Source organism: Cheilinus undulatus, linkage group 21, assembly GCF_018320785.1.
Source record: "Cheilinus undulatus linkage group 21, ASM1832078v1, whole genome shotgun sequence".
Taxonomy (NCBI): Eukaryota; Metazoa; Chordata; class Actinopteri; order Labriformes; family Labridae; genus Cheilinus; species Cheilinus undulatus.
Window position 1 is genome coordinate 41,808,132 of NC_054885.1, and position 25,647 is coordinate 41,833,778.

A 25,647-nucleotide genomic window follows, 5' to 3' on the forward strand; every position below is an offset into this window, starting at 1 on the left:
TGATTGGACCAGAGTCAGCCTTCCTGGGACACCTCAGCCATGATTTCAGGGTTGGGACCAGAAGCCAATGGTTCCAACTAAAGAACTGGGCACTGTTGAAAACCCTGCAGTCCCAGATCAGCTTCTAGCATCCTCCATGTTCAGACTCCTTGTTTGTGATGCCATCATAGGAATACTAAGTCAAGCACCTCGAATCAGGTCTCTGGAACCCTGATCCAGAAATCCTCAAGCTCCAAGTGCTGGCAAAGTCAAGGAGTATTGAGGAGCTTTCATCTGGTAGTCCAGAGCTGTGTGGACCAGCACACACCTCATCAGTGCCAGTGGTAGCAATGAAGTCACCAAGAACTACCAAGGCACCACCTATGGGGACAGAATCTACCACTGAGTTGAGTCTGGTGTAGAACGCTTCCTTTGCAGAGTTCATTCACCCCTGTCGTAGAGTAGACTGTGACGAAGAAGACTAAGGCCAATGAATGGCTCAGTCTACCACGCAGGAAACGCTCACTGACAGGCCTTACCTCCAATATCAAGTGGGCCAGTCGGCCCACAACCAACTGCCAATGCCACACCCTCAGTGTGGCATCCATCAGCTCAACTGTACCCGTAGTAAGAGTCCACCCACACCAGTCTTGCCAGTGCCAGGGTGCCTCACTTCAGACAAGGCAGGGACAGCAATCCCAAGTCAAGCCAGCTCCCTTGACATCACAGGTTTGAAAGATTCTTCCTGATGGGACTTCACGTTCCAGGCACCAACCTGGAGAGACTGCCTCAGGGTGGGCTAGAACTCTTAAGACTGGTCGACGTTTGGCTCTGACTGAGGTGTAAACAGGAAGACTAAATCGATCTCCGTTATCTCGGTGTGCTACCCTGACTCATTATGATGTAATCCAGAGGAGCTCACCTTCATCCTCACTGGGAGGGGAGGATTCAGAGGAGGAGGAGGAGGACGGTACCTCCTCCAGCCACTTCTTCCTCTTTTTCGGAGGAGGCTCAGCCTTCTCCTTTGACGTCTTGGCTCTGGACTGACGCTCCACCTTCTTGTCCTCTCCTCCTCTCCTGTCCTCCTTTAACCTTGAGATCTCCACCACTCCATCCCTCCTCTCTCTTTCCCTCCTCTCCCTCTCTCTGTCCCTCTCCCTTCGTTCTCTCTCTCTCTGCTCTCGCTCCTTCTCTCTCCACTCCCTCTCCTGTTTCTCCTTCTCTCTCCACTCCTCCTGTTTCTCCTTCTCTCTCCACTCCCTCTCCTGTTTCTCCTTCTCTCTCCACTCCCTCTCCTGTTTCTCCTTCTCTCTCCTCTCCCTCTCCTGTTTCTCCTTCTCTCTCCACTCCCTCTCCTGTTTCTCCTTCTCTCTCCTCTCCCTCTCCTGTTTCTCTGTCTCTCTCCACTCCCTCTCCTGTTTCTCCTTCTCTTTCCACTCCTCCTGTTTTTCCTTCTCTCTCCACTCCCTCTCCTGTTTCTCCTTCTCTCTCCACTCCCTCTCCTGTTTTTCTTTCTCTCGTCGCTCTCTCTCTCTCTTTTCTCTCTCCCTCTCTCGTCTCTCCCTCTCTCTCTGCTCTCTCTCCTGTCTCTCCCACTCTGATCGCTCCCTCTCCTTTCTTTCTTTTTCTTTCTGCTCCCTCTCCCTCTGCTCCCTCTCTTTTCGCTCCCTCTCTCTCTGTTTCTGCTCTCTCTCTAGTCGTTCTCTGTCTTTTCGTTCTCTCTCCTGCTTCTCCCGTGACTTTCTCTCCCTCTCTTTCTGCTCCCTCTCATATTCCCGTCTTTCTCTCTCCCTATGTTCCTTCTCTTTCCTCTCCCTCTCCTTTTGCTCTCTCTCCTCTTTCTCTCTCTCTGCTCTCTCCTTTTCCCTTCTCTCCCTCTCTTCTTTCTCTCGTCGTTCCCTCTCTTCCTTTTCTCTCCTCTCCCTCTCTTCCTTTTCTCTTCTTTCCCTTTCATCACTCTCTCTCTTTTCTCTCTCCTTTTGCTCCTTCTCCCCCCTCTCTCTCTCCTCCCTTTCCCTCCGCTCTCTCTCCTCTCTCTCTCTCCGCTCTCTCTCCTCCTTTTCCCTCCACTCTCTCTCCTCTCTCTCCCTCCTCTCCCTCTCCTTGTTCTCCTTCTCCACTCTCTCTCGGTGCTCCCTCTCCCTCTGCTCCTTCAGCTCCCTCTCTTTCTGCCTCTCCTTGTCCCGGTCATCTCTCTCCAGCCGTGGGGGGGTCTGGTTGTGGACGGTTGGCAGTTGTTTGGGCAGAGACTGTCGCCTGTGGATCAGTAGAACAAAGAAGAGACGATTCACTAAAATGAATCTTACGGCCCTGACGTGACATTCATAGAAACCCAGCTACCTGAGGGTCAGACTGGCTCTGTGCCACGGCTTCCGAGAACAAACTCTCACATAATCCTTTTTGTTGACGTTTTCCAGGAACTTCACGTACAGACGCTGGTAACGCATCTTTGCATCACCAAAATATCCCAGATACTGAGAGGAGAGACAAGAGAAGACAGAGGAAAAATAGTGAAAAGTTTGTTTGTTGTAACTCAAAATTCTGATTGTGTTAGACGGAATAACCAATCAGAGGAAAGCTTCTGTGACCGACTACGTTCATGTAGTTCTTCATATCGAGTGTCTAATATTAGCAGTTTGGGGTTGTGTAGTTCTGATTTTGAGTCTATGTCTGAGGTCACTGAGGTTAGAACGGGAGGAACAATCCATCCTGGAGCCTGGTAGAGAGTAGTGAGGATCCTGATTCCCAAGGAGAAGGAGTCCTCTGATCCAAGCCGGGTCCAGACCGTGTCATTCCTGAACGTGGAAGGGACGAGTTTCTTTAGGATCATGGCAACGATGTTATCTAGTTCTAGAAGGTTCAGGAAACCTGTGCAGGTGTTAATGAGCTGAATGAGGGACTGGAGGAACAAACTGGACTTAAACGCAACATCATCTTATTCAGACCAGAGAGGTCAGGGAGCCGGACTCATCAGGGGTCAGAGACCTAAAACCAGAACTATTCCATTTATTCTAATGACAGCAGGGAGAGGGGGGAGGGGCTACCTCTGATGGTGATGATGTCACAGCGAATAATCAGAAATAAAGGTGACTCAGACCCCAGGAACCAATCATAATTATTGATAAACTCACTGATCAGCAGGTATCAGTAAAATTATTGATGAACACTGATCAGCAGGTATCAGTAAGATTATTGATGAACACTGATCAGCAGGTATCAGTAAGATTATTGATGAACACTGATCAGCAGGTATCAGTAAGATTATTGATAAACACTGATCAGCAGGAATCAGTAAGATTATTGATAAACACTGATCAGCAGGTATCAGTAAGATTATTGATAAACACTGATCAGCAGGTATCAGTAAGATTATTGATAAACACTGATCAGCAGGTATCAGTAAGATTATTGATAAACACTGATCAGCAGGGATCAGTAAGATTATTGATAAACACTGATCAGCAGGAATCAGTAAGATTATTGATAAACACTGATCAGCAGGTATCAGTAAGATTATTGATAAACACTGATCAGCAGGAATCAGTAAGATTATTGATAAACACTGATCAGCAGGTATCGATAAGGTTATTGATAAACTCACTGATCAGCAGGTATCAGTGAGATTATTGATAAACACTGATCAGCAGGTATCAGTGAGATTATTGATAAACACTGATCAGCAGGTATCAGTGAGATTATTGATAAACACTGATCAGCAGGGATCAGTAAGATTATTGATAAACACTGATCAGCAGGTATCAGTGAGATTATTGATAAACACTGATCAGCAGGAATCAGTGAGATTATTGATAAACACTGATCAGCAGGTATCAGTAAGATTATTGATAAACACTGATCAGCAGGGATCAGTAAGATTATTGATAAACACTGATCAGCAGGTATCAGTGAGATTATTGATAAACACTGATCAGCAGGTATCAGTGAGATTATTGATAAACACTGATCAGCAGGTATCAGTGAGATTATTGATAAACACTGATCAGCAGGTATCAGTAAGATTATTGATAAACACTGATCAGCAGGTATCAGTAAGATTATTGATAAACACTGATCAGCAGGTATCAGTGAGATTATTGATAAACACTGATCAGCAGGTATCAGTGAGATTATTGATAAACACTGATCAGCAGGTATCAGTAAGATTATTGATAAACACTGATCAGCAGGTATCAGTGAGATTATTGATAAACACTGATCAGCAGGTATCAGTAAGATTATTGATAAACTCACATTGCTGGTTGCGCAGAACTGCCTCTGCCCATCTTTGATCTCAGGACTGAACTTCTGGAGTAACGCTTTTTGAACCCTCCATATGGGTGGAGGCTCTCGGCCGGTCTGTAGCGCCATCTGTTTGAACAAACATAGAGTGAGAGCCATGAAGGTGAGTTATTTTGTGTTCCATTACGAGTGGTTTCAGGTCCCTACCTTCAAAGTCCCAATGTCTTCAGTCCGAACCACAAACTCGTCCCGTTCACGGAAGATCCCCTCTCCTCCACTCTCGCTGTCCTCCTCTTCACTCTCCCCAGCAATGGCGGCGTCGGCCTGCTTTTTGGCCAGGTGGAGGGAGGTCAGGCGCTGGGATGCTGGGGTCTCCTCTGGGGTCGGGGGTGAGGGCGGAGGAGAGGAGGATGAAGAGGGTGAGGACGATGACGGGGAGGAGGGGGAGAGCTGCCCAACTTCGGGCTCCTGGTCCTGGTCGGAGGACGAAGGGGGAGGTGTGGTGGAGGGAGGAGGGATGGACTGAGCCAGGGGGAGATTAGAGAGGGGGGAGGACAGGGTGGCTGGAGGGGAGGTGGAGGGGGGAGGGGAGGTACCTGCAGCCTGAGCTGGTTGGTAGGAGGACTGTTTCTGCTCTGATTGAAGCATTGGTACATTTTCCTCCTCCACCTCCTCCCCTTCCTCTGCCTCCTCTGCTGGCTGTGGGGAGGGGACAGAGGGGCACATAGGGGGGAGTGGTGAGGGGGAGGAGTAGGAGGGGGGAGAGGGGGAGATAGATGGTGATGGGGATGGAGGTGCTGGAGCAGGTTCAGCTTCTGAGGGAGAATCTGAAATAGCAGAGGAAGGAAGAGACAAATCAAACAACGACTTCTACTAAAGTTTAAAGATCCTGAATCAGACAGGTCCCTGTAACCTAGGAGACTCCTCTGATCCTGAAAAAACACGAAACCAAATGTCTGCTGGAAATCTTGACTTGCTAATTACATTTTCCTGCATTCATGCCCTAACCACTCTCATCTCATTCAGGTTTCTGAAACAGTCTATGTTTCCCTGTACCTGTAAAAAAACCTCTCTGTGCACACATGAAATGTCTGTGCATGTAGGAAATGTCTGTGCAAGTATGAAATGTCTGTGCACATATGAAACGTTTGTGCACGTAGGAAATGTCCGTGCACGTATGAAGCGTCTCTGTGAACATATATAAAACGTCTATGCACGTATGAAACGTCTCTGTGAACATATATAAAACGTCTGTGCACGTATGAAACGTCTCTGTGAACATATATAAAACGTCTATGCACGTATGAAACGTCTCTGTGCACGTATGAAATGGTTGTGCACGTATGAAATGTTTGTGCACATAGGAAATGTCTGTGCAAGTATGAAATGTCTGCACATATGAAACGTTTGTGCATGTATGAAACGTCTCTGTGCACGTATGAAACGTCTGTGCATGTATGAAATGTCTGTGCACATAGAAAATGTCTGTGCACGTAGGAAATGTCTGTGCACATATGAAACGACTGTGCACCTATGAAATGTTTGTGCACGTAGGAAATGTCTGTGCACGTATGAAGCATCTCTGTGAACATATATAAAACGTCTGTGCACGTATGAAACATCCCAGTGCACATATGAAACGACTGTGCACGTATGAAACGTCTCTGTGAACGTATGAAACATCTCTGTGCACGTATGAAACGTCTCTGTGCACAAAAGAAACGTCTGTGCACATGTGAAATGTCTGTGAATGTATGAAACGTCTGTGCACATATGAAATGTCTTTGCTTGATGAAACGTCTCTGTGCATGTATGAAATGTCTCTGTGCATGTATGGAACATCTGTGCACATATGAAACGTCTCTTTGCACGTATGAACCATCTCTGTGAACGTATGAAACGTCTCTGTGCACATATGAAATGTCCGTGCACGTATGAAACGTCTCTGTGAACGTATGAAACGTCTCTGTGAACGTATGAAATGTCTCTGTGCACATATGAAATGTCTGTGCATGTATGAACCGTCTGTGCATGTATGAAACGTCTCTGTGAATGTATGAAACGTCTCTGTGCACATCTGAAATGTCTGTGCATGTATGAAACGTCGCAGTGCACGTATGAAACGTCTGTGCACCTATGAAACGTCTGTGCATGTATGAAACGTCCCAGTGCACGTTTGAAACATGTCTGTACATGTATGAAACGTCTGTGCACCTATGAAACGTCTGTGCATGTATGAAACGTCCCAGTGCACGTTTGAAACATGTCTGTACATGTATGAAACGTCCCAGTGTACATACGAAACGTCTGTGCATGTACGAAATGTCTGTGCATGTATGAAACATCTGTGCACACATGAAATGTCTGTGCATGTATGAAACATCTGTGCACACATGAAATGTCTGTGCATGTATGAAACATCTGTGTACACATGAAATGTCTGTGCATGTATGAAACATCTGTGCACACATGAAATGTCTGTGCATGTATGAAACATCTGTGCACATACGAAACATCTCTGTGCATGTATGAAACGTCTGTGCATGTATGAAACGTCTCTGTGAACGTATGAAACATCTCTGTGCACGTACGAAATGTCTGTGCACGTATGAAACGTCTGTGCACGTACGAAATGTCTGTGCATGTATGAAACGTCTCTGTGAACATATGAAACATCTGTGCACATATGAAACGTCTGTGCACGTATAAAATGTCTGTGCACGTACGAAATTTCTGTGGATGTATGAAATGTCCCAGTGCACATATGAAACATCTGTGCACATATGAAATGTCTGTGCACGTATGAAACGTCTCTGTGAATGTATGAAACGTCTCTGTGCACGTATGAAACGTCTGTGCACGTATGAATTGCTCTGTGCACGTATGAATTGCTCTGTGCACTTATGAAAAGTCTCTGTGAATGTATGAAATGTCTCTGTGCACGTATGAAACGTCTCTGTGAATGTATGAACGACCCCGGAACAAGTATGAAACATCTGTGCACATATTTAACTTCTGTGCATGCATGAAACGTCTCTGTGAACATATGAAATGTCTCTGTGCATGTATGAAACGTCTGTGCACGTATGAAACTGCCCTGTGCATGTATGAAACTATGCACGTATGAAACATCTGTGCACGTATGAATTGCTCTGTGCACGTATGAAACGTCTCTGTGAATGTATGAAATGTCTCTGTGAATGTATGAAACGTCTCTGTGAATGTATGAAATGTCTCTGTGAATGTATGAAACGTCTCTGTGTACGTATGAAATGTCTCTGTGAATGTATGAAACGTCTCTGTGAATGTATGAAATGTCTCTGTGAATGTATGAAACGTCCCAGTACACGTATGAAACATCCCTCTGCACGTATAAAACGTCTCTGTGCATGTATGAAACGCCTGTGCACACATGAAATGTCTGTGCATGTATGAAACATCTGTGCACACATGAAATGTCTGTGCATGTATGAAACATCTGTGTACACATGAAATGTCTGTGCATGTATGAAACATCTGTGCACACATGAAATGTCTGTGCATGTATGAAACATCTGTGCACATACGAAACATCTCTGTGCATGTATGAAACGTCTGTGCATGTATGAAACGTCTCTGTGAACGTATGAAACATCTCTGTGCACGTACGAAATGTCTGTGCACGTATGAAACGTCTGTGCACGTACGAAATGTCTGTGCATGTATGAAACGTCTCTGTGAACATATGAAACATCTGTGCACATATGAAACGTCTGTGCACGTATAAAATGTCTGTGCACGTACGAAATTTCTGTGGATGTATGAAATGTCCCAGTGCACATATGAAACATCTGTGCACATATGAAATGTCTGTGCACGTATGAAACGTCTCTGTGAATGTATGAAACGTCTCTGTGCACGTATGAAACGTCTGTGCACGTATGAATTGCTCTGTGCACGTATGAATTGCTCTGTGCACTTATGAAAAGTCTCTGTGAATGTATGAAACGTCTCTGTGAATGTATGAACGACCCCGGAACAAGTATGAAACATCTGTGCACATATTTAACTTCTGTGCATGCATGAAACGTCTCTGTGAACATATGAAATGTCTCTGTGCATGTATGAAACGTCTGTGCACGTATGAAACTGCCCTGTGCATGTATGAAACTATGCACGTATGAAACATCTGTGCACGTATGAATTGCTCTGTGCACGTATGAAACGTCTCTGTGAATGTATGAAATGTCTCTGTGAATGTATGAAACGTCTCTGTGAATGTATGAAATGTCTCTGTGAATGTATGAAACGTCTCTGTGTACGTATGAAATGTCTCTGTGAATGTATGAAATGTCTCTGTGAATGTATGAAACGTCTCTGTGAATGTATGAAATGTCTCTGTGAATGTATGAAACGTCTCTGTGAATGTATGAAATGTCTCTGTGAATGTATGAAACGTCCCAGTACACGTATGAAACATCCCTCTGCACGTATAAAACGTCTCTGTGCATGTATGAAACGCCTGTGCACGTATGAACCTGCACGTATGAATCAGTGACTCTGTAATCCTCATCCTGGTGTCTGAGAGGAAAATCTTTACCTTGAACTTTAGGAGCCTCCAGGATCTGCTGTTCAGGCGACCTCTCCTCCTCCTCCTCCTCCTCCTCTTGCTCTTCCTGCTCTTCTTCCTCCGCCTCCTGCTCCTCCTGAAGATTCTGTGAATGTCGTATTGTTTCTTCATCCTCTGCTGTCTCTTCCCCCGCCTCCTCCTCCACTTCCCCTCCCTCTTCCTGCCCCTCCCCTCTCTCCTCCTCCTCTCCTCTCTCCAGTGGAGGCAGGTCCTCCTTCTGTGCCTCCTTGTCCTCAGGCTGAGGCTGGTCGTAGGTCAGCGCCTCCTCTTTTCCATCATCCTCCATGCTGGGGATGAGGGGGGGCAGAGCAGGGAGCGGCGGCTCCTGTGGTGATGGTGGAGAAGGAGTGGGCGGAGCTTTGACCATGGCAGATGCCATGGCGGCGGCGAGGGAGTGGGGCGTGTCATAGAGGGCGGAGATGGCAGAGGAGATGCTCTTCTGCAGGTCCTGGTTCTTACTCACAGAGTCCTCCTCGTCAGAGGAGAAGGACGGCAGCGTCTCCAGATTCCTCTTCAGCTCCTCGTCCAACGGCTTACAAGGACTGGGACAGCCACTCAGGTTAAGCTCCGCCCCCTCGCCCTGACCGCCTTCGCCGTAGGACCCAGGAGGCTGCTGAGGAGGAGTCTGAGTTAGGGGAGGAGGAGGGGGGGACACAGGTCTGAGGACAGAGCTCTTCAGAGAGGAGCACGGGTTCAGAGAGTCCACGTCAGGAATGCCATCAGGTCCCAGCTCCTGTTTCTTTCCTGCCTTCAGGAAGTCCAGAAAAGACGCCATGAAGCCGGGTTTGAAGTCAAAAGTCTTTTCATCAGCCTGAAACAGAGCAAGACAGGAAGTAAAGACGGTGGATGGTGCCAGTTCAGACTGATGAGAATCGATCAGAAAAGATTCTCTTATTGGTCTGGGGTCTGATCCTCAGGAGGAAGTGTTTCATCCGGTCTACAACAAAGACCAGGTCAAATAAAAGCTGATCCTGAAGCTGAGTCTGAGGTGATACACCTGATCAGACACCAGGTGGCAGCACTGGTCCTGCTCTGAGAGATGTAGTAACCGTGGCAACAGCTGCCGTGGTAACAGGCATCTCTCTCCTCTCTCTTTTGTCAGTCAGAGCGAGCTGGCTGTCAGTCAACTATAACCTCCTTTATCCAACGCTCTGAGCTCAGAATCAGCAGAGAAACGCTGCTGTAATATTCCTGATTCAAACCTGATCCATCAGTCACTTCCTGTCCGTGGTTCAGACCGCAGAGCTGCTTAAAGCCCACCTCCACCCAGGTATGAGGCAGCAGAGGTGTGAAGAAGGTGGAGGATGTGGAGCTGTCTCCACCACAGGCTCTCTCTGAATGGATGAGGGATGAATTATAGATGAAGCTCCTGAAGCTTTGCTCATTTTTCTACCAACTTACTGAACTGGAGAGTTTGTGCACAGCAGCCCAGGCTTCAGGATTCACAGAATCATCCAGCTCCTTCTTCCACGTCATCTGTGAGAATGACGGAGAGAAACCTGGCTCAGTACAGTCCCTGTCTTCTCTACAGTAGCACCAAAGCAGGAGAACACCAGAATCATCATTATACAGAAGATTTTAGATTTATATACACACATCGTCTGAGACAACGGCAGAGGGAGGAGACCCGGAGCCCTCAACACAGAGACGTTTGATTCTTATTTACAGCATTAATACAGGCTTAAACATCATAATCATCTAAATGATGATATATCTGCATGTCTGTTTACTGGGGAAGCAGCTGAGACGTGGATCCAGTGAATTCTCCTTCAGTTTCATCCTGATTCAGCTGCTCACAGTCCTGAAAACAGCAGAGATGTTCTGTGCTGCTTTGTGATTTTATCCCTTATTTCCACCTATTGATGTTTTTAACCCCTTAAAGCCTGGAGACAAAAATAATAGTCAGAAAATTCTCATTTTTTGGAACTGAAATGTTTATTTAACTTTCTACTGAAATTAAAAATAACATCAAAATTTCCATAAAAATGAACAAATATATTTTTTGTATCTCATTTACTCATTAGGTGTTTTTGGTAACTGATAATCCACTTGAGGGCTTTTTTTTTTTATCATTTATAAGATTGTATTTAGAAGTTTTTTTTTTTAGTAATTTATTGATTAGATAGAGGTGTCATTAAAGTATGCATCAAATATGATACAACAGGCTTTAATGAGTTAATGTTAGAGAAGTCTGAGGAATGCAGTGACGGGTTATCATCAGAAATCCCAGCTCTGTTTCAGTCATAATAATCTGGATTTTTTTCATAATCCAGCAGTCTAATCTGCAGTACTACATCATTAATATCTGTATTTCCCATAATCCCTTTCTTCTTTGACTCTGAAATGAAAACACATTTGCAGAATCGTTGGTTTTAAAAAACTCTGAGTCATTTCAGGAACTCAGCCTTGATACATTTATTGAATCTTCAAAGCCCAGCACAACCGTCACTGAAGCTGCCACCACCAGGGGGAGCCCACCCAGAACAATAACCACAGACAACGGAATCATGGGAGTGATTTACTGATGACCACATGACCGTGGATTGTTCCGACAGGCCACAGAGTGGAGCACTGTCATCTAGATCAGCTGATCTCACGCCAGCCCTCATCAGCTGACAGACAGCTGATTGGCTCTCGGCCTGCTATTGGCTGATGGCACTCCTGCTGCCGTATTTAAACTGCTCTAGCCTGACAGCCCTCCTCCTCCCCAGCTCCTCTTCATTCTGCCTCTGCCTTCATCAGCGTCACTCTGCTGTCTGAACGTTCTCTAAACAGACCACGGCGGTACAGACGGACGGTTTGGGCAACAGAACGATCAGCTGATTATTTCAGAGGAGAACAGCGGTGAATGAGCTACAGCGGCAGCTTCCTGTGGAGGTTTCCATGATGACCATATTCACGTGACAGACGGGGCATGGCTCATCAGAGCGAAGAACGTCTCTGACTTTGAGAACTGTTGGAAATAACCGAGATCATGGACTGAAGATGCAGAATGCTAAAATGTCTGACATGCTGTTTATGTCCTGAGATGAGATTTGACAATCAAAGATGTCTGTTTTTATTCACATTTTACAACAGCGTCCCAACTTTTATGGAACTAGGAATCTTCATTTAGGACTTGATGTAACATCTATCAGGTACCTGTTATCATAAAATTAATATAAAGACCTCAGTGAAGGATCTACAGCTCTCTGAGGTTAGAATAATAATAATAAAAATAAAAAAAACCCAACAACAACAATAATAATAATAATTATTAATATTTTAAAAATAAATAATAATACAAACAAAAATAAAATAATAATGTTAAAAACTACAAAAACCAAAATAACAATAATAATAATAGTAATAATAATGAAAATAAAATAAAAAAAATACAAACAAAAATAAAATAATAATATTAAAAACGTAATAATAATAATAATAATAATAACAATAATAAATTAAAATAAAATAATATTAAAAACTTATTACTACTACTACTACTATTAATAATAATAATAATATAATAATAATAAAAATAAAAACTATAAAAATAATAAAAATAAAAATTAAATAATAATGGTAAAAACTACAACAACAACAACAACAACAACAACAATAATAATAATAATAATCCCACTATAATTAATATTATTATTAATTTTGGTTTTATGATTAATATTTAAATAATTTTATTGATATTAACCCCAAAGCGACTCCCTCTAGCTGTTGTGTTTAATGTGACTGTGAAGATGAGAAAACTCTCAGCTTTGGTCACACATCCCACAGCGCCAGCCCATTCAAGTCTGCACTCAATCTGTAAATATTCATAGAAGCTACTCACACCCTTTAAAGCCTGAGATATCGACCAATCAGAGACCTGCAAACACCCAGACATCTACAGTTGGTACCTTTCACCCGGCAACACAGACTGAAGTCCAGGAAACTTAATCTTTTACTTTTATCACCAAAAACGGTTCGAAAATACTCTCCTGGTTCAGGACTCTATAGGTCTAACCTAGGATAGAACAGACTCAGGGAAACCTCTCCTGGTTCAGGACTCTAAAGGTCTAACCTAGGATAGAACAGACTCAGGGAAACCTCTCCTGGTTCAGGACTCTAAAGGTCTAACCTAGGATAGAACAGACTCAGGGAAACCTCTCCTGGTTCAGGACTCTAAAGGTCTAACCTAGGATAGAACAGACTCAGGGAAACCTCTCCTGGTTCAGGACTTTAAAGGTCTAACCTAGGATAGAACAGACTCAGTGAAACCTCTCCTGGTTCAGGACTCTATAGGTCTAACCTAGGATAGAACAGACTCAGGGAAACCTCTCCTGGTTCAGGACTCTAAAGGTCTAACCTAGGATAGAACAGACTCAGGGAAACCTCTCCTGGTTCAGGACTTTAAAGGTCTAACCTAGGATAGAACAGACTCAGGGAAACCTCTCCTGGTTCAGGACTCTAAAGGTCTAACCTAGGATAGAACAGACTCAGGGAAACCTCTCCTGGTTCAGGACTCTAAAGGTCTAACCTAGGATAGAACAGACTCAGGGAAACCTCTCCTGGTTCAGGACTTTAAAGGTCTAACCTAGGATAGAACAGACTCAGGGAAACCTCTCCTGGTTCAGGACTCTAAAGGTCTAACCTAGGATAGAACAGACTCAGGGAAACCTCTCCTGGTTCAGGACTTTAAAGGTCTAACCTAGGATAGAACAGACTCAGGGAAACCTCTCCTGGTTCAGGACTCTAAAGGTCTAACCTAGGATAGAACAGACTCAGGGAAACCTCTCCTGGTTCAGGACTCTAAAGGTCTAACCTAGGACAGAACAGACTCAGGGAAACCTCTCCTGGTTCAGGACTATAAAGAGACCTCTTACCTCTTCAGCTTTCTGCTGATGTCTCATCATCTTGTCTTGATTCGGGTTCAGGTCAGTTCTGCCCATGTCCATCGCTGTGCTGGGTCCAGGACTGAGGCCCAGGGTCGGTGCTGATCCCACTGATCCATCAGAAAGAACGGGGTCAGTGCTGGACAAAGAGTCTGTCCTCAGTAGAGACTCTGATGGCAGCATTGGGGGGGCAGGAAGTTTGATCTGGGGGCCAAAACAGGAAATATGAGATTTAGACCCTCAGTCTGATTCAGACCCCTCAGTATCTGATTTACATCCTCAGCCTCTGATTTAGACCCCTCAGTCTCTGATTCAGACCCCTGAGTCTGACTGAGACCCCTCAGTCTCTCATTTAGACCCTCAGTCTGATTTAGACCCTCAGTCTCTGATTAGGCCTTTTAGTCTGATTTATACCCCTCAGTTTGATTTAGACCTTCAGTCTCTGATTTAGACCCCTCAGTCTGATTCAGACCCCTCAGTCTCTGATTTAGATCCTTAGTCTTATTTAGACCCCTCAGCGTGAGTAAGACCCTCAGTTTCTGATTTAGACCCCTCAGTCTGATTTAGACCCTCAGGCATTTACTTAGACTGTTCAGTTTGATTAAGTCCCCTCAGTCTCTGATTCAGACGCCTCAGTCCCTGATTTAGACCCTAAGTCTATGATTTAGACCCTCAGACTGATTTAGACCCCTCAGTCTGTTACAGACCCCTAAGTCTCTGATTTAGACCCCTCAGTCTCTGATTTAGACCCTCAGTCTGATTCAGACCCTCAGTTTCTAAATTTAGACCCCTAAGTCTGATTTAGACCATCAGTCTCTGATTTAGACCCCTCAGTCCCTGATTTAGACCCCTCAGTCTGATTTAGATCTTTAGTCCCTGATTTAGACCCTAAGTCTCTGATTTAGACCCTCAGACTGATTTAGACCCCTTAGTCTGTTAAAGACTCTTAAGTCTCTGATTTAGACCCTCAGTCTGATTTAGACCCCCAGTTTCTAAATTTAGACCCCTAAGTCTGATTTAGACCATCAGTCTCTGATATTGACCCCTCAGTCTTATTTAGACCCCTCAGTCTCTGATTTAGACCCCTCAGTCCCTGATTTAGACCCCTCAGTCTGATTTAGATCTTTAGTCCCTGATTTAGACCCTAAGTCTCTGATTTAGACCCTCAGACTGATTTAGACCCCTTAGTCTGTTAAAGACTCTTAAGTCTCTGATTTAGACCCTCAGTCTGATTTAGACCCTCAGTCTCTAAATTTAGACCCCTAAGTCTGATTTAGACCCACAGTCTCTGATTCAGACCCCTCACTCTCTGATTTAGACCCTCAGTCTGATATAGACCCCCCAGTCTCTAATTTAGACCCCTCAGTCTGATTTAGACCCACAGTCACTGATTTAGACCCTAAGTCTCTGATTCAGACCCCTGAGTCTGACTGAGACCCCTCAGTCTCTGATTTGGACCCTCAGTTTGATTCAGACCCTCAGTCTCTTATTTTGACCCTAAGTCTGATTCAGACCCTCAGTCTCTGATTTAGACCCCTCAGTCTCTGATTAAGACCCCTCAGTCTCATATTTAGACCCCTCAGTTTGATTTAGACCCCTCAGTCTCTGAATCAGATACCTCAGTCTAATTTAGACACTTCTGTATGATTTATACCCTTAGTCTCTGATTCAGACCCCTCAGTCTGATTTAGACCCACAGTCTAAGTTTTAGACCCCTCAGTCTAAGATTTAGACCCTCAGTCTTTTACTTAGACCGTTCAGTTTGATGAAGTCCCTCAGTCTCTGATTCAGACCCCTCAGTCTCTGATTCAGACCCCTCCGTCTCTGATTTAGACCCCTCCGTCTCTGATTTAGATCCTCATTCTCTGATTTAGACCCTCAGTCTATGATTCAGACCCCTTAGTCTGATTAAGACCCTCAGTCTGATTCAGCCCCTCAGTCTCTGATTAAGACCCTCAGTCTGATTCAGACTCTCAGTCTCTGAGTAGACCCCTCCATCTGATTCAGATCCTCAGTCTCTGATTTACACACTCAGTCTGATTTAGACCCCATAGTCTCCGACTTAGATCTTCAGTCACTGATTTAGACCCTCAGTCTCTGATTCAGACCCCTCACTCTAATTTAGATCATCATTCTCTGATTTAGATCCTCAGTCCCTGATTTAGACCCTCAGTCTGATATAGACCCCTCAGTCAGATTTAGACCCTAAGTCTCTGATTTAGACCCCTTAGCCTGATTTAGACCCCTTAGTCTGATTCAAACCCTCAGTCTTTTACTTAGACACCTCAGTCTGATTTAGACCCCTCAGACTCTGATTAAGACCCCTCAGTGCCTGATTTAGATCCCTCAGTCTGATTTAGACCATCAGTCTTTTACCTAGACCCTTCAGTCTGATTTAGACCATCAGTCTTTTACCTAGACCCTTCAGTCTGATTTAGACCCCTCCGTCTCTGATGTAGACCCTTAGTCTGATTTAGACCCTCAGTCTGATTTAGACCCCTCTGTCTGATTTAGACCCTTAGCCTTATTTAGACCCTCAGTCTGATTTAGACCCCTCAGTCAGATTTAGACCCTCAGTCTCTGATTTAGACCCCTTAGCCTGATTTAGACCCCTTAGTCTGATTCAAACCCTCAGTCTTTTACTTAGACACCTCAGTCTGATTTAGACCCCTCAGACTCTGATTAAGACCCCTCAGTGCCTGATTTAGATCCCTCAGTCTGATTTAGACCATCAGTCTTTTACCTAGACCCTTCAGTCTGATTTAGACCCCTCAGTCTCTGATGTAGACCCGCAGTCTCTGATTTAGACCCCTCAGTCTGATTTAGGCCCCTCAGTTTTATTTAGACCCTCAGTCTCTGATTAAGACCCCTCAGTTTCAGATTTAGACCCCTCAGTCTGAATTATACCATCAGTCTCTGATTTAGACCCCTCAGTCTCTGATTTAGACCCTTAGTCTGATTAAGACCCCTCAGTCTGTCATGCAGATCCCCCAGTTTCTGAGGTAGTCTGACAAACCTGTACAACACTGGTCCACCATATGGAGTAGAATCTAGTGTTGAATATCTGGTCCGGTTTTCTCAGACTGATCTCATTTGTGGTCGCGGCAGAGCTGGCAGAGGGAAATGTATCTCCCAGCGCGGCCACAGAGACGCAGCGTGGGCAGAGTCCTGAGCATTAGCAGCAGGAGCTCTTACACTAGCAGACACATATACTGTAAAGACATTTAACACATCCCGATCTGTGTTAAAGCATGCAGCACTCTGTTAATGTAAGGAGCTACACCACTACTAACATCTCCCTAGATGAAGACTAGAAGAATAGAAAGATTAAAGCTAGCAGCAGGCTAACCTCGGTGATCCTTTCAGAGTAGCATCTACTCTTTGGTAGCAAAGCTTTTTGAACGTTGTGTTTCTGTCATACATCCAAATTAAGTTTTACTTCTTTATCTTAGACAGCTGGAGCAGGCTGGCTTTCAGATTTTGCAACAATTTCAGGAGCAAAATAATAAAATAATGTTGAAAGAATGATTAATAATGGTCAGAGACAGCAGAGTGTGTACTTTGGTCATGTCTTTAACATGCTATCACGTAGCATAACTTCCTGTCTGTGTATATTTGTCTACACTTCCAACCATTTCACCAACAAACGACCACCAACCAGGTGATTCTGCATGCAGGACCACGGTCAGTCTGCCCCCTCTCTCCGGTGATAACTGTCTGAAAAGCCCTGACCCAGAGACTCAAGTCCCTTACCTTGATGGGTCTGATGGGGTCTTGCTGTGGTTGCTGGGTCAGTTGCTGCTCTTGCTGCTGTTGGAGTTGCTGATGAAGCGGTTGGTGCTGGGAGCAGGAGAGGTGTTGCTGTTGCTGATGGTGCAGGTGGTGCTGCTGCAGGGTCGGGTGGTGCTCCGGCTGTAGTCGGTGGTGTTGTTGTGGATGCTGTTGGAGATGTTGCTGCTGGCTGAACTGTTGCTGCTGCTGCTGATGATGATATTGGAGGCTTTGTGCTTTATTCAGATCTTGATGCAAATCTACAAGGCCTTCATCCCTTCTGCCCCTTCCTCGACCCCGTCCTCGACCTCTCCTGCTCTCTCCAGGCACCGATCCCATCAGCCCCCTGCAGTATGGCGGTTCTGGGAGGGGACGTATCCGTGGTCTACCTCGTGGTCGAGGAGGACCTTCCCGTTTTGGTTTGGTTGGTTTCCTGCCTCTTTTCTTTGGACCATCTAGGGGTGGGTGCTGTGGAGGATGTCCAAGCGAGGGGTATCCTGAGGGGTGGCAGAAGTCCATGTCACCCATTATCGGACTGAGTCCACTCACTCCCATCGACCCACCAGCCTTCCTACAACTAGACACCAAGTCTGGGAGAAGGTCAGGAAGGCGGCGACTGTTGAGGCGAATGTCAGCAGGAACATCAGCTTTATCCTCATCATCCTCAAACTCGTATTCCTGTGCGTAGTTCTTCTTGGTTTGGGGTTGGGGCTCCCGCCGCTGTTTGAGCAGGTGAAAGGAACTGGTCTTCAGCAGCTTTTTGGGTCGAGAAGAACAAAATATGGGGGAGGTCAGGCCTGGGGTGCTGGAACTTCCACCCACCCCCACAGCTCCCATCATCTTGTTGACTGATCCATCCCCCTGAACCGCTGAGCTTAAACCCATACCAGAGGCTTGAGACTGGATGAGTCCCAACTGGTCTGTATTCACAGTGGACGGAAGCTCATGGGTCTTCATAGAGTCCAGGTCTAAGTGCAGATTACTGTTTCCTGTTCCTGGAAGGCTGTGGCAGTACTGCCCATAGCCCTGATCGCTGTGATGACCAACAATGTCATAGCCCTCTCCACCACCTCTTTTTAAGACCTCCATACCATCCTGGCCCTGCCCATGACCTGGGGTGAGGCTTTCCTGAGGAGCCTGTCCTGCCCCAGAATCCCCGGCACAGCTGGCCTTGTAGTCAGCTGAACAGAACATGTCATCCATCTCCGGGAAGAAAGATCGTTCTTCGTCATGTAAGAGGGAGTCAGGAAAGCAGATGGATGATAGGGGAGCATACCGCTGTTGCTGCTGGGCCTGGTTCTGTCCCACTTTACCCACTGGGCTCACTGTGTCAAACTGGTGCTGCTTCAGCTGGTCTAACTGGGCATGGGACAGCTGAGGTTCAGCCTCTCTTTGTTGGGACTGCTGTTGTTGTTGGACTGTTCCCATGTTTGCTGCCATCCTGTGGGATTGTGGGTGAGCTAACTGAGAGTGGGACAGCTGATGGTGAGGGTGAGCCTGCTGTGGGTGGTGGCTGTGGCCATGGGGGTGGGTCTGGGCCTGGCTAAGGTGGTGCAGGTGTGAGGGGGTGGACAAGCCCATATCTGGTTCAGAGAGAAAGTCATGAAGCCCAGAGGTGGTTTGTTGTGGATGGTGGTGCGGTGTAAGTCTCTGCTGCTGTCGTTGTCTGTCTCTACCTCCCACCTCTCCAACCCCACCTCGGTCCACAGTCCCTCCACTGTCTCTGCTGTTTGCCCGGGACAGAGACTGTTCCAGTAGGTCTAGTGGAGACACTGAGGTCTGACTGAGGCAGGTTTGGTCTCTTTGTTGGGTTCCCAGGCTGAAGTGGGTATCCATGCCTTGGTACTGTGAGGACTGGCTCTGTTGGTTGGAGTCCAGCCCAGCAGGACCTCCAGCTGAGCCCATCATGGCCTGCTGGCTCAGAGGAAGCTGCGGCTGCCGTGGAGGGGGGATCTGGGGGTCCATCTTGGTGCGGGTGGTATGGGAAAGGACAGACTGCAGCATGTGAGCCTGCTGGGTGGGGTCTGGTGGTGAGTCTATCATGGAGAGAGGGACCCGGCCCTGGGGAGCCTGTTGCACATCTGATGTGTTACATAAGTAAGCATTTTGGTTTGAGTCTGATGGTTTCTTCAGGTCCATGTGGGGGTGGCTGTGTGAGTGGGACAGGGGGTGACTGTGCTGGGGGTGCTGGGATATTTGGGAGTGTTGCTGAGACTGTGAGGACAGATGTGATGGATGATGGGAGTGTGGGTGTTGGGTGTAGGGGTCTCCTCTGTCATAGTGGACTACAGAGCCCAGCGAGTCATGCTGTTGTTGGTGGGAGTGAGAAAAGGAGTCAGTGACTCCTCCAAGTCCCCCGGCAGTGGGCTTTGAGATGTTTAATTCAGATTTCTGTGGCTGTTTCTTTGATGGCATCTCCATGTGACTGCTTAAGCCACTTGCTGAATCGCTGATCACTGCCCCGGAACCTGAACTGTTAGTGACATTATTGGTCCGGATAACACTCTGAAGGTGGTAGCGTTCTTCTGAGATCTTGTTCATGTCATAGCTTAACCCCTTGCCTTCCCCCTCCCTTGCCTGGGGCATTGGTTGGGGTAGTTGCTGAGTAGGTTGGTGATGCTGGGGTGGTTGGGGTAGTTGCTGAGGAGGTTGGTGATGCTGGGGTGGTTGGGGTAGTTGCTGAGGGGGTTGGTGATGCTGCGATGGATGGGGTGCTGAGCCCTGGGCATGCAGTAAGTGGTGGATGAGGAAATCATCCTCATCTTCTTCTGCATCCTGGGATCGCTCCACTCCCAGCATGGTAGGTTCTGTTTTTGACTTGGGTGGTGTTGAGTGGTAAGACTGGCTCTGTGCTTGTCGTGTATCGGGGAAACTCTGTGGTGAGGGCATAAAGGGAGGGGAGAGGATAGAGGACATGTATTTGTTGGCCCCAGAGCCTCCAGGGGACTGTGCAGGGCGGGCAGAGGCAGGAGAGTGCAGTCCAGAGCGACTAATAGAAGAACCAATGGAGGGTGAGGGACTCGACTCAGACAGGTGGTAGGACCTGCTACTTCCAGTACTACCACTAACAGCCCCGCTCCCTAATCCTGCTGATCCAACTCCACTTCCCAGTCCTGATATGGATCCACCTCCTGCTGACCCTCCTGAACCCCCATAGCCTAATGACGGACTGGTCGCTCTTCTTGAACTGAAGCTTGATTCCCCAAAGACTATCTCTGCAGAAAAAGAGCGTCCCCCAGGGAAGTTCTTCCCTCCAGGGCCCCCTGCTCCACTGCTCAGGTCCTGAGCATGAGGCGAGTTGAAGCCTCCATACGACGGGGCCATGTGTGACGCTGGAGGCTGGTTTGGTGAGCAGGACTGGGCATGTTGCTGAGGAGGGGTCTGATCTGGTAGCGAGGACTTGGCTACAGATGGAGAACCATAAGAAGAGAGGCATTGTTCTGCTGCAGGCTGCTGACCCAGGTTTGACGACACCACTTGTAAAGGTGCGTGTACCGGTGCTGACTGGGAAGCGGGCTGTTGGCAAGAAGACCCAGACAAGGAGCCAGCGCTTGCCTTGGAGCTGGAGGAGGATGAGGAAGAAGCTGAGGAGGCCGATGGTGGAGTGTGTGGGGTTCGGGAGGAGGAGGACACTGAGCCAGACGACGAGTACCCGCTGCTGGAGTTGGAACACTTGGAGGCTTTGGTGGCTGATGATGAAGAGGCTGTGGAGCTGGAGGATGAGGACGTGTAGGGGGTTTGGATTATAGGTCGATACACTTTGGGTTCCATCCTGGGAGAGGGTTTGGGGTCAGAAGATGGACTCTGCTCATCCAGGGGACTGCAGGACAGTCCAGGATGGCGGTGGTGGCTGGCTGTCTGCTGGTAGGCTGACGAGCTTCCACAGCTGGCATACTGCTGTAGGGGGAGGGCTGCAGGCTGAGCCGGGGACGTCCGTTGGTAATGCTTTATTACGCTATCCTGCCGGGACACTGCCCTCTCTGACGGAGGCTGGCTGGAAGGGGCTGAGGGCTGTAGCGCTGTTGTGGAGGAGAACATGGAGGCGTTATAGAGCTGAGACTGGTTGTGGAGCTGGGATGACAGCAGGTTGAACTGGGAAGGGGGGAGGTGGCAGCTGGAGGAGGTGGGGGGGGCTGGGGTTGGGGCTGAGGGCTCCTGGGAGCCGCGGAATGTGGCACTCTGAGAGGACAGCAGGCGGTCAAAGCCCAGACTGGACTGGGAGGGTGTTTTGATGTGCAACAGGGAATCATGGGGGGAGAGTAAACCATTGGACGTGGGGCTGAATGTGGGGGCGTCCTGCAGGGTCAGAGAAGGAGTGAAGGACCGCCCAGAGAAGGAGCCAGGATGCTGATAGGCTGAGAGGGCTGAGGAGGAGGGGAAGGAGCTGGATCCCGGGAGGGCTCCTGAGATAAAGAGCTCCGTGGGGCCTGGCGTATGCATGGCTATGGGACAGGACATCAGAGACAGGACAGGATGGTCAGTTCGGGTCACAGGTTTGAACATTTGAACTTTCAGGAGTCTGCATCACTACAGGACACTCAGAGTCATGGACTAGTGAGGTTAAAGCTAACATATTTCAACTTTCTGGATGTCTCTGTAAATTAAACCTGTTATCAATCACTGACTATATGATTTTATCTTTCTGCCACTTACCAGCCTGCCAGGAGGGAGTACGAAACTGAGAGAGGAGCGAGGAGGCGGAGGGTGGGGGCTGGGGACCTCGGGACTCCAGGGCTGAAATCAGATTCATGACGGTGGGGTCAGGACCCGAGGGGCCCGCGTGGTGGAGACTGGCATCAAACAATCCTGACAGGCCTGGCAGCACAAAACCACAAATTTATTATCATCACACCAAAAACAGTTCAGTAAAACATCCATTCAATCTTTAAAAACTCAGATTATCATTTAAGCTGAGGTCAGGGCCCACATCCCAGACCAGTTCCCGGTCTGGACTGGTCTATCACCACTGTAGGGATGGTCTGGGTCAGGGATGTGGATCTAATATGTTTTCATATTCAGTTAACAAAAGCAGCATATCAACACTACCATATTGTTTCAATTGTTCAAAGTCAATGACAACATTTCTGTTTAATAATGTTCTCTCCTCTAAAATATAATGTGTTTCAGAATGATGAAATCTCAGTTTTTAATGATTGGTGGATCAAAAAGGGAAGAAATGTCATGACCTCCAGTCAGATGTTTGACCGTATAGAGTCATAGAAGTGTGATAGGGTCTGGCTGGAGAGCGTTATCTCAGAAAGGAAGAGACCGCATTTACACAATGTACTTCTAGTTACAGATCTGTTTTTATCCATAAAGTCTGGCAGCCACAGCCGTGAAATGATCACATTACAAACATAACAGACTAAAACCTAGATTCCTATATCAAACAGAATAAAGGTCAGAGGTCTAATCTAGGATTAAAGTATGTATACACCTGTTTAAGAGGTAGATATGAGAACAGTGACTCAATTTAGCTTTGTTAGCTTGGTTAGCTTTAGCAACATGAGCTTTAGTGAACAGAGCTGAAGCTAACAGAGTCCCTATGTTGCTGACAGAGCCGCTGTGAAAGCTTTGCTTTAGCTACACAGCTCCGTAAACTATCGCTAAGTTACGTTTCAACACTCTGCAGTTTAGCAAACATGGCTAAAGTTGACTACATCGATAACATAACTACTTAACTATGTAGCTGCTTTGTAATCTCAGTTTTAGCTACATTAACTGCATAAGCAACATAACAACTTAGCTTACACAGCAAACAGCTAACTGCTGTACTAAATGTTCTGTAGTCAGGTTTACCTGCTCAGGTGTGATCAGAAGAACCGTCTTCTGACAGACTGTGTTGTGAATAATTGTGGCAACTTTATACCATTAGATAATTTCATTGAATATTCCTTAATAAAAGAATAACCCCACATCCCTGGTAGATTATCAAAAGATCAGAAAGCCAGTCACTGCTATCATTTATGTGGATATAATCAATAATGTCTGAGCCTTTATCTTCTTGGAGATGATGTTGCTTACTCTTAAAACAGCTGTCCCGTCCTGACAGACAGTGATCCAGCTATTTTAATGAGCATGATCATTGTTACCGAGGGCGCCCGGTTACCACCTTCTTGCTCCTTGTGTCAGGACTGAACTGTGAAAAAACAACGTTCAGTTTTTCTGCCCCCTCTGCATGAATACAGGTTAGGTCATAAAAAACAGAAAAATTAACCACACAGTCAATCCTTACCCAGTGTGCGTCCAGCAGCACCCCAGGCCCCGCCCTGTCTGCTGCTTCCTGGATGGTGATTGGTTGCATATCCCTGGAGGGGGTGGGGGGCGCCGTAGGCCTGCCTGTGGAGCAGCTCTGAGTCTGGATGGGAGGACCTGGAGCTTCCATACATCAGGCTGAGGAACAAAACACATGGTTAGACCTTAAACCGGGGACACAGGCACAGAGAACAGTATGCCAAAAACCACCACAGTACCAGGACCAGTACCAGTCCTTACAAACCTTTGGAATACCATAACAGTCCTGACCAACAACCACACCACCATACCAGTCCTGACCCAAATCCTGACCAACAACCACACCACCATACCGGTCCTGACCAACAACCACACCACCATACTGGTCCTGACCAACAACCACACCACCATACCAGTCCTGACCAACAACCACACCACCATACCAGTCCTGACCCCAATCCTGACCAACAACCACACCACCATACTGGTCCTGACCCCAATCCTGACCAACAACCACACCACCATACTGGTCCTGACCCCAATCCTGACCAACAACCACACCACCATACTGGTCCTGACCCCAATCCTGACCAACAACCACACCACCATACTGGTCCTGACCCCAATCCTGACCAACAACCACACCACCATACTGGTCCTGACCAACAACCACACCACCATACTGGTCCTGACCAACAACCACACCACCATACCAGTCCTGACCCCAATCCTGACCAACAACCACACCACCATACTGGTCCTGACCCCAATCCTGACCAACAACCACACCACCATACTGGTCCTGACCCCAATCCTGACCAACAACCACACCACCATACTGGTCCTGACCAACAACCACACCACCATACTGGTCCTGACCAACAACCACACCACCATACTGGTCCTGACCAACAACCACACCACCATACTGGTCCTGACCAACAACCACACCACCATACCAGTCCTGACCCCAATCCTGACCAACAACCACACCACCATACCGGTCCTGACCAACAACCACACCACCATACCGGTCCTGACCAACATTGACCAGGATTGATCACTCTGGCAGCAACGATCAGGATCGATCACTCTGGCATCATCATTAAAGATCGATCACTCTGGCAGCATTGATCAGGATGGATCACTCTGGCAGCGTTGATCAGGATCGATCACTCTGGCAGCATTGATCAGGATGGATCACTCTGGCAGTGTTGATCAGGATGGATCACTCTGGCAACATCATTAAAGATCGATCACTCTGGCAGCATTGATCAAGATCGATCACTCTGTGATCGATCTCTGAGCTTCCATACATCAGGCTGACGAACAAAACACATGGTTAGACCTTAAACCGGGGACACAGGCACAGAGAACAGTATGCCAAAAACCACCACAGTACCAGGACCAGTACCAGTACCTTACAAACCTTTGGAATACCATACCAGTCCTGACCAACAACCACACCACCATACCAGTCCTGATCAACAACCACACCACCATACCATTCCTGACCAACAACCACACCACCATACTGGTCCTGACCAACAACCACACCACCATACTGGTCCTGACCAACAACCACACCACCATACCGTTCCTGACCAACAACCACACCACCATACCATTCCTGACCAACAACCACACCACCATACTGGTCCTGACCAACAACCACACCACCATACTGGTCCTGACCAACAACCACACCACCATACCAGTCCTGACCAACAACCACACCACCATACTGGTCCTGACCAACAACCACACCACCGTACCAGCCCTTATGAACCATCAACCCACAGTCCAGTTCTCATGAACTTTCAGACCAACATACCAGTTCTGATGAACCTCCAGACATCCATTCCAGTCCTGCTGAACCTCCTGGTGTCTTCATTATCATCAGGACTCAGTCTACAGGCTCAGGTAACAGACTAGAGTGTCTACATC

The 25,647-nt window shown here is 47.1% G+C and overlaps 1 protein-coding gene across 1 annotated transcript in view; it reads right to left on the minus strand.

Moving 5' to 3' along the window:
• Positions 1 to 25,647, minus strand: part of prr12b (proline rich 12b) — a 34,558-nt gene that overhangs the window by 6,126 nt on the left and 2,785 nt on the right. Inside the window, exons 2-12 of the mRNA XM_041778594.1 lie at positions 23,702 to 23,859; positions 22,120 to 22,281; positions 17,449 to 21,908; positions 13,687 to 13,899; positions 10,229 to 10,303; positions 8,798 to 9,638; positions 4,426 to 5,045; positions 4,231 to 4,347; positions 2,320 to 2,453; positions 2,124 to 2,235; positions 902 to 1,112 (exon numbers count right to left, since the gene is read on the minus strand). Coding sequence (XP_041634528.1) covers positions 902 to 1,112; positions 2,124 to 2,235; positions 2,320 to 2,453; positions 4,231 to 4,347; positions 4,426 to 5,045; positions 8,798 to 9,638; positions 10,229 to 10,303; positions 13,687 to 13,899; positions 17,449 to 21,908; positions 22,120 to 22,281; positions 23,702 to 23,859 — 7,103 coding nt within the window. The remainder of the gene's footprint in view (positions 1 to 901; positions 1,113 to 2,123; positions 2,236 to 2,319; positions 2,454 to 4,230; positions 4,348 to 4,425; positions 5,046 to 8,797; positions 9,639 to 10,228; positions 10,304 to 13,686; positions 13,900 to 17,448; positions 21,909 to 22,119; positions 22,282 to 23,701; positions 23,860 to 25,647) is intronic.